This window comes from Danio rerio, chromosome 5, assembly GCF_049306965.1.
Source record: "Danio rerio strain Tuebingen ecotype United States chromosome 5, GRCz12tu, whole genome shotgun sequence".
Lineage (NCBI taxonomy): Eukaryota > Metazoa > Chordata > Actinopteri > Cypriniformes > Danionidae > Danio > Danio rerio.
Window position 1 is genome coordinate 21143751 of NC_133180.1, and position 12340 is coordinate 21156090.

General features: G+C 35.6%; 2 protein-coding genes across 2 annotated transcripts in view; both read left to right on the forward strand.

Moving 5' to 3' along the window:
* coro1ca (coronin, actin binding protein, 1Ca) overlaps positions 1–1324 on the forward strand; it is a 97307-nt gene extending 95983 nt beyond the window's left edge. Inside the window, 1 exon segment of the mRNA NM_201295.1 lies at positions 619–1324. Coding sequence (NP_958452.1) covers positions 619–738 — 120 coding nt within the window. The 3' untranslated portion in view covers positions 739–1324.
* Positions 1325–6040: 4716 nt separating this feature from the next.
* On the forward strand, positions 6041–8044 carry selplg (selectin P ligand). Its single transcript, NM_001258229.1, is given in 2 exon segments — positions 6041–6213; positions 6663–8044. A coding segment is annotated over 1 exon segment (855 nt). The 5' UTR covers positions 6041–6213; the 3' UTR covers positions 7518–8044.
* Positions 8045–12340: the final 4296 nt, after the last annotated feature.

A 12340-nucleotide genomic window follows, 5' to 3' on the forward strand; every position in this document is an offset into this window, starting at 1 on the left:
TGATTTGACTTTAAACTTTAGAATTAATCAGCCAATACAAACATGTGCATCATTAATTTTTCCCTTTAAATAAAAAATGTTTGATGGGTTAAATAAACCAAAATTTAAATTCGCCATCCAATCTAGTTTGCATTTCCAGTCCTTTCAATTTTTAATATTTTAATGAGATTTTAAATGATTTTAAAGAACAGAATTGGGAGAACTAGGTGGTTGTAATTAGGCTAAAATCACGATTTTCTTTTTTTTTTTTGCTTAAAATCGAGATCGTGATTTTTCTCACGATTCTTTAGATGTTATACAAAAGTTAATATGAGTAGTCTATTATTATTGTGCATATGGTAAAACAACAATAATGATATTAGGTCTGTGTGTACGTCTACTGTTGGATCAAATGGAATGGAATGACTAAATATAACCTGGTTGTTAATAATAATATATATATATATATATATATATATATATATATATATATATATATATATATATATATATATATATATATATATATATATATATATTTTCTCTCTCTCTCTCTCTCTCTCTCTCTCTCTCTCTCTTCTTTCAGAGACGATTGCATTAAACATTTATCTTTTCATTGTTTTTCCCATTTCTCAACAGAAAAGCGAAGCTAAGCTGGAGGAGGTTTTGAAAGAAATCAAATCTCTCCGAGAGCTGGTCAGCAGTCAGGAAAAGAGAATCGGCAAGCTGGAGGAGCAGTTGTCTAAAATGGACATCTAAAGGACCCTGCAGACCCCTCCCCCTTCTCTTCAGGATTTTCCATTGGCCAGGTGGGCGGGACCCGTCACTGCCAATCACCATGACAGCGTTCCGTCTGAAACCTGCCTCGCAAAGACTCCAAACAACATTCCAAAAAATCACCAATTCCTTTCGCAAATCCCCTTTTCCACCTCAGAGCCATTTGGAAAACTAGAAACGCCTTCCGTTTCGCTCCAAAAGTTCACCCGTTTCGCTTCTTACTCCAAATCTTTCCGCAAACCTTGTGTTTTATCTGGTATCCTTGAACAGTCTTAAGCTTGTTTTCTTATTAAAAAATTGTGACCAAAACGTTTCGCAGTTATATGAACTTGATGAGCTCAAAGTTTGAAGTAGCCCATCAGTATTGCAGTTTCCCTCTCGCCCTTCTGAGTTGCCAAATTTATAGAGGATTTTGCCACCTCCCTGACAGTATTTGACCAGCTTTTTTATGTTGTACTGATAAGGGACAAAGCAATATGCAAGGAGGGGAAATCACTGGATTTTGTTTTCAAATGTTATAGCTGTCTTTCTAGAGAATAAAAATAAAGATTTTAATCAAGCCGGCAAACATGTAGAGTCGAAAACGTTTACAAAACTGTACTGGAAAATCATACAAATGTCTCACTGTGCATGAACCCACATTTAAAGATATTAATAGGCCAAATAATTTAAAGTAATTCTAGTTTAAAGCCAATGTGTGCTTTTCCTACAGCCTCAGACACTTGCTGGCAAAAAAAAGAGTCAGCTTTTCCCCTACTAATCCATATTGACACATCTGCACTTTTCTTCTGTTTCTTGAATGAATCCAGAAACCTTCAGGTCTCACCACATACCTCTAAAATGTTTTTAGTTTCTCATAAGCTCAGAGTAACAAAAAAAAAGCCCATGTATATTCTAAAATAGTAGCTTTTTCCAGCTTGATGGCGCTTTTACTCTGACTTTGTTCCAGTCAGATGTCTTTCAGATCTAAAAATGCTGTTTACTTTGCTTTCTCACCCATTCCTCCAAAATCTTGTGCCGTCTTCAACATCCAAACATGCAAACATTTGCATCATAGACCATGACTAAAAGCAAAGTAGTGAGTCACGATGATCGACTTCCTTCCTAATAGGCCTTTTTATGTCTACCGTGCTCTCCTAGCCAAGCAGAACCAATTCTCTCAAGCGGAGCTCATGTTGATGCTTATACAGCTGAGTGCCATGCGTTTGAGGTGAAGAAGCCTGGCTTTTTTATTGTTTTGTTTGGTTGTGTTATTGTTCTTGCCAAGAAGAGAGGAAACTGTGATTCTGTTGATCAGATTGCTTTGGCTACATCCTTTCATCAGAACGTTCTCATTTTGTGGTTTTCATGTTCGACGCTTCTACTTGTCTCGTTTCTGTTTGCGTCACTGGCCCAGCGCCTCTTTCACAGGATTTGAAAAGCACCTTCTCTCCTCCCTTGCTTAAAGTCTATAAAGCAGCTTTCTAAAACACTCAGATGACCTAGATGTTTGTGTGAAGCAGTACTGCAAAAAATGTGTCTCTCACTTGGAGTTTGTGTCTTGTTTATAATTTAAGTATCGAACTATTCTTAAAACTCGAAGCAATTCTTTAACTAGTTAAAATGTTGATTTGTTTTCAGAAGTAACAAGTCAAAATTAAATTAGTTTTGACTTTAAATAAAGCAAAATAATCTTGTTGGTCTAAAAATAGGATTTTGTTCAACAGCAGATTATTTAGCTTATTTTAAGGAAAAACTCACTTCATATTGACTTATTAAAAACAAAAAAAAAACATGAAGCCTTTTCTGGACAAGTTAAACTGTTGATTTGTTTTCAGAAATAATAAGTCAAAATGAATTAAGTTTTAACTTTTAAAAAGTGAAATAATCTTGCCAGTGGGGGGTAGCTAAAATAATCAGGTTTAGGTCTAAAAATAAAATTAATTTAACGGCATTAATTTATTTAGCTTGTTTTAAGGAAAAACTCATTTCATTTTGACTTGTTTTATTTGAAAACATGAAGCCTTTCTTGACAATGTAAATGTTGATTTGATTTCAGATATGATACAGTTAGTCGAAATTAAATGAGTTTTTAACTTAAAAAAAAAAAAAAAAAAGCTAAGTCTTTCCAGTAGGAATAGCTAAAATAATCTCGTCTTTGTTCTAAATTTAAATTAATTTGTTCAACGGCAGATTATTTAGCTCGTCTTAATGAAAAACTCACTTTATTTTGATTTATTAAAAAAAAAAAAAACATGAAGTGTAATTTGACCATAAAAATGTTGATTTGTTTTCAAAAATAATAAATCAAAATTATGTGAATTTTAACTTTTAAAAAAGCAAAATAATCTTGCCAGTGGGGCTAACAGATAATCTTGTTTTTGTTCTGAAATGAGATTCATTTGTTCAACGGCAGATTATTTAGCTTGTTTTAAGGAAAAACTTAATTCATTTTTACTTATTTCAGAAAACAAAACATGAAGTGTTTTCTTGACAAGTTAAAATATTGATTTGTTTTTGGAAATAATAAGTGAGTTTTAACTTTTAAAAAAGTGACATCTTTGCCAGTGGGGGTGGCTAAAATAATCTTAAATTTGGTCTGAAATAAGATGATTTTGCTTACCTCATCTGCAGATTATTTAGCTTGTTTTAAGGAAAAACTCATCATGGTATGAGATATTATATCTGACAAAACAAACTGTATTTTTTAAAAGATATTAATTGACCAAATATTGTAAAGCTGTTTTAGTTTAAAGCCAATATGTGCTTTTCTTACAGCCTCAAACACTTGCTAGCAACAAATGAGTCACTTTTTCCCCTTACTAATTCATTGACACATCTGCACTTTTTTTTAAATGAATCCAGAAACCTACAGGTCTCACCGCATACCTCTAAAATGTCTTTAGTTTCTCATCCTAATATAAGCTCAGAGCAACAACAAAAAAATTCCAAGGTATGTTCCAAAATTTTAGCTTTTGGTATTTTTACTTGTCTAGAAATGCTTCTAGATTTAAGAATTTGTAGATATTTTGACTAAAACAAGACAAAATATTTAAGAAAGAAAAGCAGGGAAGGCTTCATCGACAGCAAAAACTCAATACCTCTCATTCTCTCTCTCTCTCTCTCTCTCTCTCTCTCTGTCTCTCTTTCAATTGTTTTTGGTGCAGTTTTAAAGTGAAGGGTTTGACTATGTAGGGGTTGTATTTATGGGTACAGATGTGCCAAGCTGGATCATCTTTAGGACGTGTGATGGATCCTTGGCCTCAGGAGGCCTCGAGTGTGTGCTTTCAGAGGAGCGAATGAAGTGACAAGGGTTTTTTGTAGGTTGAAAAGATAATGCAGGAATAAGGCTGGATTTATTTTGATTCGTTGTAAATATGCCGTCTTTTGTTTTAGTTTTCCTTTTTTCTTTGCCTATAGGAAGGTGTTTGTCCCATTTTGGAATTTGCTGATTTTAAAGAACCCATTTCCCTCATCATGATGCATACTGAGAGCATTTAAAGCTTTCGTTGATACAATGGAAAAGGAAGGAGTTTTGTGCATAACTGTTCCACTTTTGTTCATTCATCTGCTTCAGTTATAAAGAGTCTTACTGATTACCAGGAAAATAAAAAATAAACTGAACTATTGGCACTTGTCTCTCTCGTTTTTGCTCCCCAACTATTAAAGAGACAGTTCACCAAAACAAATGAAGATTTACTCGCTAATTACTCATCCTTAAAGGTTCAAGACACCCTGGAGTACTTTTTTGAGTGTTGAGCATCAGTTAGGACAACGTTAGCAGCTGTCAGCTCTAATTGTGGAGAAACTGGATAATTTTGATCTTTTGTCAGCTCATTTCATCTTTCGAGTTTAAAATCATTTTTGGGGCAGGATAAAAATTGGTGACATATCGCGAATCTGCTAGTGGAGTGATAACGCATCGGTTTCTCATTATTATTCATAGCGCAGTTTTCTTATCCTATGGGAAGACTCTGTTTCTTAATTATTCATGAGAGCATGCGTTTTCCAAAGGCAAGGCAGACCTGCCAGGCTCTGAGACCCAATTGAGACTGTGTCCACGCACAGCAAGCAGTATTTAGCAATTCATGAAGGAATGTAACAATATGTGTTTGTTTATATGATACACTTGGTTTGGTGCATGTTTTTCCCTGCCATTCTGTCAGAGCAGATACAGCAAAGCTGTTGGTTGGCAGCAAGCATTTTTGTTGAGTTGTACGAGAATTGTAGAATGACGGACTTCGTCTTTCCTTAGTTGAGTTTGTTACCATTCAGACACATCACCTATAGCAGTGCTGCAGTGTTCGCGCATGTTTAAAATCCTCCAGATTACCGGCAGGGATAATGGTTGGAATAGACAGGGCAAGAGCCCGGCTGCACTGCTATCCACCGTGTCTGCATTCAGACCTGTGGATGGAGGAGGAGAGAAGTCCTCCTCATTTATAGTGTTTACATGGTTATCTTTATAATGATACAACAAACTGTGGGTATGTGTTTTACAAATAACAAATGTAGCAGGACATTAAATTACTGTTTATTTCTTTGCATTTTAACTTTATAAACTATAAAATAATGGCTCTCCTCACAGTTTGTCTCATTTTGTGAGCCAACTGACAACAGTTGTTTGCTCCCTTGTTTCTCCCCTGCTCTGCTGGCCACGCCCACTCCTCCTTCTGCTCTCAGAGCTCCACGCTCATCTCTGAGCAAATTCTTAGGTAGACTTGAACTGAAAGAGGGGGGTTTCATGACTCTAATTGGTCATAAACAAAAATTCTTTATTTATTTGAACATGAAAGAAGATATTCTGAAGAATGCTCAAAACCTGTAACTGTTGACTTCCATAGCGTTTGTCTTTTCTTAATATGGAGGTCAATGGTTACTGGTTTCCACCATTTTTAGTTTTTAACAGTAGATAAAAACAGTAAAGGGTGAGGTATTGATGATAATTTTTTTTTTTTTTTTGAGGTGATCTATAGATTTAATGAAATCAAATTGATACTTTATCCCCATTATGAAAATTGTCACTCAAAGCTGTTCATTTGTTGCTTACAGTGGAAAAACAAATACTTTGGAAGCCAATAGTCACAGGTTTCTTGCTTTTTTCACAATATAATATGATATTTTGAGTTTAACAGAAGAAAGAAAATCAAACCGGTTTAGAACAAGTAAAGGGTGAGCAAACGATGACAGAATTTTCATGTTTGGGTGAACTGCCCCTTTAAAATTGCATAGTTACAAGTTCTAGTTGACTGTTTTAGGGAACTAAGATATGATATTTAAGTCTCTCTCTTGCTCATTCCTGTTTGCGTCACAGTGACAGAACCTCAGCCTTAGCCTGACGCTTCATGAGGGTTTGACTTCCTGTATTTGCTTTTATTTTTTTTTGCATCGAGTAGGTTTTGTGACATTGCGTTGTACATGTGAGAGACATTTCAAACGAACTCCTAAACGACACCCAGCCAGCGACAGAAGTGGACGGTATGTAGTTCTTGTTTTCAATAATATCATGTCTAATACAGGTTTGGTTTATATGGTGTGGACATTTTTGATATCCATTAACTGCTTCAAGGCTGCAAATGTAAAAAGGACATTGTGAAAGATTGAAATTTTGTAGATGATACAACTTTAAGCAATTGTAAGATATTTTAAACAGACTACAGTGACTACGTTTTGTCATCTAAAAGGAAGTATTTCACACCAACTGTCCAACCACATGGTATGAACACAACCTCGACGTAGCTGAATGTACTTCCACTGAATGATCAACATATTGTTTTACTATTACTGAACTTAAGTTTCTGCTCACATTTTCGTTTGATCTCTAATAAATATCCAAACTGTACACATAATGGTTAATAAATAAAAAAGTCACATGTTGTGTAGCATGAACACTTTTCTCTACTACAATCTCTCTGTTTTTTGTACAGATGGCGGCGATGGTGGCTTACAAACTTGGTTGTTTATCAGTTCTTGTTTTGCTGCTGACTTTAAGCAGTACGGTCACCTCAAGATCTCTTAGGATGGAAAGAGAAATCAATCCCAACATAACCTCGAAAAACAACACAGAAATGCAGAGCCCATCAACCGTAGCCGAAGCTGAGAAAAACATGACCATCACAATCAAAACTCCAGTGCAGACCGTTAATGTAACGCCCAAATCAAACGTCTCAACGGTTACAGATTACCACCACACCCAGCAAAATACCTCTGCAGGAACCGGGAACCTGACTGTCCACCCACCGGCAGAGAAGGAGATTAGTTTGCACACCCAACCTCCCACAACAAATAACAGCACTGGGCACATTGCGCAAGCAGGAAGCTCTGCACCCACATTTTCTCCGACATCGGTGCCTATTAAGGTAACAGAAAAGCCTACAACCACTGATAAGTCTTCATCCCATGTCTCTACGACCACTAGAAAGTCAAGCACTGTGACAACCCACTCATGTCCCACTGCTATTTCTAAACAAAACGGCCTTGTAAGCCGCTGTCTCATCGCCATTGCCTCAATGGCCGCTCTAACCACCATCTTCATCATCAGCACCATCTGCTTGGCTACAAAGCTCTCGGCGTACAGATACAGGCACAAGGCGCATCTTCTCCAGGAGACCGAGATGGTGTGTATTTCTGCTCTAATGAATGACACCGATCACCCAGTTCCAAAACCAAGACGACATCCTAAAAGTAATGGAGCCTTGATCCCAAATGCTGAGGATGGAGATCCTGATGGAGATGACCTGACTTTGAACAGCTTTCTTCCTGATACCGAAGGCCCTCTTTAGAGGAGCTTTATTTTCCTTAAAGGACCAAGAATTTACTGATGGGTGACAGAAATGTTTACTGTCTAACACTGTGGTTTTGTTGAGTTGGTGATGGTGCACACTTAACAAAGATGAATGATGAAAGGCCTGGCTTTGAACTGCCATTTTAAAGTTGGGTGATCAGTGTTAAGCTTGGCAGAGACATGAGATGACCTGTTTTGATATGTTAAAATATTCAGTGTAACATGTATTTATCCAAGCACGGTCTTATTATAATGTATGTTGTGAGAGAGATTATAAGTTTTGTTATTTTAAATGATTAGGAACTTGTCATATGGGTAAAACCTTTTAGTTTGAAGCATAATGAGCATTTAAATCAAAGTATAATGATTTAAAATGGCAATTGGTATTTTTGGGCTTCGCTATAATCCTTAAACCGGCTTTTAATCACATGCTTAACCTATTTTCATCCTTGATCTTTTTTTATTTTTGTCTATTTAAAGGGATAGTTCACCCCAAAATAAACACTTTCTTACTATTAACATGCACTCAAGTGGTTCTGTACTTTTCATTTCTTTTTTCTGTTAAACATGAAACAGGAAAATCTGTAGAGTATTAGATAAAAGTAGCCATCAACATCTATGAAGATAAATACTATTTAAGTCAATTGCTGTTTTTTCCAGTATACAGTGCTCCGCATAATCGAGTGCACCTCATTTTAAAAATGAATATTTGTATCCATTTCTCAGTGAATATAGGCAATTTATTTAGTAAATTTAAACAGTACAGATTTATTAAACATATATATTTATTAAAATAATATTTTAGTCACCAAACATGTTTAGAAATTGAAAGATGATGAAACAAAATTTAAGCATATATTGCAAAAAAACAAAAAAAATTACCATCTACAAAATTTCAACTAAAATTTTCAATGTTTTTGCTTTGTTTTAAATTTGTATTAATAATTTTCTATTACATAAATTTGGCTGTACTAGTTTTTGTAGCATTGTCATATGTTTTTTTGTTAGATTAGCTCTAGATTTGGCTTTAGTACTGACTAATCTAATGTATATACGCAAATATAATACAGTATAGCTTCCTATTAAAAATATGAATTAAAAAACATTTTAAAGTGTGTACTTGCATATGCTGAGCACTGTATCTTGTTGTGTGTTCAACTGAAGCACAAGTTGAGTAAATGATGACGGAATATTTATTTTTGGGTGTACTATACCTTTATTTTTTATTGGATCATTTGAGTGTTGAAATACTGTATAGTTTCTGTAAGGCGCTCAGGCATTAGTGAGGCTTGGTAGAAAACTCTTGCTGAATATGTTCTATTCCTGTCTGTGGTTCTGCTAGTGCTATATAATTTACTCTAACAGAGTGATGTTGAAGATTGTCACGGTCTGAATATAACATGCTATCATTGCAAATATACTGAAAATACATGCTTTCACATGTGCCCGGAAAGAATTTGGCTTTTCTTTAGAAGTTACACACTTTGAATTGTATCTATTAAGAAACAAATAGCCAGCAAGATGAGCACGGAGAAAAGCAGAAGAAGATTGTCGGCGTATACATTCTGCTTTTTATTTTTGTAACTATTTTATTTTATACTGTAGAATGTTCATATTAGATTCTGTAGTATATGCACGTTCTTTATATGTGTAGTTGACTGGTGAATGTTTTGCTAGATGATGAGAAAAGTCGTGTAATAATCCAGTTTTTGTTAGCTAAATTAATGTCATAAATATTAAATAAATCATTTAATACAAAAGACTTGGAATTATTTGTATGAATGTAAGAAGTTTCACTTCCACTGTGACTTGCACAAGATAGTTACTTAAATATTATCCAGAATGTATATGTGTGTGTGTATTTGTGTATTCATCATGTTGTGTGGACCAGATGTCCCCACACGTATAGCAATACTAGAATATTTTGACCTTGTGGGGACATTTTTTTGGTCCCCGAGTAGAAATTGGCTTATAAATCTCAGAATTAAGTATTTTGAAAATGTAAACAGTTTTCTATGAGTGTTGGATTTAGGATTAAGGTTGAGATTGGGGGCTAAAATATCTGATTTTGTATAAAAATCATTACTTATAAGTCCCCATGAATATAGGTGTGAGGGTATCTGTGTGTTTTTGAGTCCTTCAGAATGAATGCCAAGGACATAAAGTGAGGACATGTTGGCCATATTAAGGTTTAGGTTAGAATTAGGTAATGGTTAGCTTTAAGGTCAGGATTAAGGACTAGAGATTGTCAATGAAAGTTCTGTGATAGCTCTGTGTTTGTTTACAGAGCAGAAATTTCCAAAATTTTAAGTCGACTATTTATTCCTGTTTGAAGATATCCTAACAGGAGTGATGGAGCATTTTTGTAGACCTATTTAGTGAGTTACATATTATGAAGCCCTCTACACTCAAAACACTTGCTGCTTGTTCAAACTACCTTTTTAAAATAATTGAAACCACAATTATGGAGAGATTTTTGGGGACAACTTAATTCTTTTATGTTTAAACCACATAGTGTTAAGTTAACTTAATCAATTTGTGTTGGGACAACATGAATGAGTTGTGTGGACCCCTCCAGTGAACAAAATACTTAAATATTTAATAATAATAAAAAACACTGATTAAAATTAGAAAATGCTTTGAGATTCCTCATTTTTAGTGCTGACCTGTGTATTAAAGTAGTTAAAGTCTTATTAGTAATAATTCTTTAATTATTTGACAAACCCCTTTTACTGGCAGCCTGACTTTACAGTTATCTCTTTGCAAGGTTTGAAAGGAAAAGTTTGTCCAAAAAAAAACAAAAAAAAAAACATTGTTGTCATCGTTTACTCAGCCTCTTCTCGTCCAAACCTGTTTGAGTTTCTTTTTTTTCTGTCGAACACAAGGACAGATGTACTGAAGTGTTTTTTTTTTGTTTTGTTTTGTTTTGTTTTTTTGGCTGGATGTTATTGGCTGCTGATTTTATAAAATTCCACATAAGAGAAAAAATATAAAAGAACCTCTTGATGTATGGGGACATTTTCAGTTTTGAGTGAACTAGCTCTTAAACCATTCTTAACAGGCTGAAATCCTTCAGGAGATTGTTTAGATGAAGACCATGCAGACCCTTTCAGCCACAGCTAGAGAAAGAAGTCATACAAAAAAAAAAAAAAAAATTTTAAAATAAGGTTTTAAACTCATTCAAGTCCACCAAAAAGTCTGGTCGTCCATTAGAATCTCTAGAATCTGATCAACATTACAACTGGAATTGCTCTTCCGTTCAGAGCACATCAAGGTCTGGGCATACAGTGTCTCGATGTTTAAGGCCCTGTTTACACTATTACGTTTTAGTTTGAAAATGCATAAGTTTTGCTACGGTTACGCCATCTGTCCACACTACCACAGAATTTTCAAGCTTTTTGAAAATGCTGAAGAGGTCGTTTCAGTTTGAAAACGCTGCTGCTCTGTGTTAGGACGTTCTCGCACTATGAACAGTTGCCTTGAACCTGGCCGAAGCATACTTGTCCCCCCTCCTGTCTCCCCCGACGGCCTGCACTCACATCGCATTCTGGCCCTAGCATGCTTACGTCATCAATGATGCACTGTTCAGTTTAAGAAGAGCTCTCACTCAGCACAGTGGAGTGGAATTTCTTTAGTTGTACGGTTTTAGTCGTTTGGGATGCATTGACACGCAGTTAAATATTTTACCCAACAGATCAGCCACTTTTGGTGCATATAAACAATCATAAAGTCATCATGCTGCAGGAATTATGAAGTTTGCTAAAGGTGCAGCTGTCGTGTAGTGAGGGGTTTGCATCTTTAATAATCTACAACAACTTGTAATAGATTCAAAAGACCAAAGTTGGGGAATATGTCATTAGATATAGACAAGAAGATCAATTAACGTATCACGTTTATTTATGAATCACGTTTAACAAATATAGTGAGCTTAGATCCAGTGGTAGATACTTGATGAACAGTGGGTAGATGGGCATGCCCGGAGCTCAGATGCGCACATACGCTGCATCGCATGGTCACAGAATGTGTGTTTTCAGCCGTATAGTGTGGATGGAGAGCTGTTCAGAAACGCTAGGTGAAACCAGTGTGGACGCGCATCGTTTTCATTCTAAAATGCTGTTTTAAAACTAAAACGTATTAGTGTAAACAGGGCCTAAGAGAAAAGTCTGAAGGCCCCTGCAGTGACCAAACCTCTCACACTCTCAGAAATAAAGGTTCAGAAGATATCACTGGGGTGATACCTTTCCAAATATTAAGCACATTTTATAAACTATTATTTAACTTTAAGAAACCAAGATGGATCCTGTAGGTCACAGGTGTCAAACTCAGTTCCTGAGGAGCCGCAGCTCTGCACAGTTTAGTTCCAACCCTAATTAAACACACCTGATCAAACTAATTGAGTCCTTCAGCCTTGCTTGAGACCTACAAGCTAGTGTGCTGGAGCAGGGTTGGAACTAAACGGTGCAGGGCTGCGGTTCTCTAATAACTGAATTTTACACCCCCAGCAAACAATTTTGTGTTTAATAGACGTCTTATAGACATCTAAACGTAGACAGCTTGGCTGAAACAAGGCTACACTTGGGCTGTCAGTGAAAATCTAATAGACATCTAAGTAATTAAGTATCTAAGTAGCCCAAAACTAGACTAGTCGTCATATAGACAGATTAGACAGATTTTATATGTGTAGTCATTCATTTCTGTTTATTTTACGACTAGTCTAGTTTCTGCCTATTCTCGGATTTTCACTGACAACCCAAATTTAGTCTTGTTTTAGCAAAGACGACCATGTTTAGACATCTATTAGACATCTTTTAAAAACAAAAA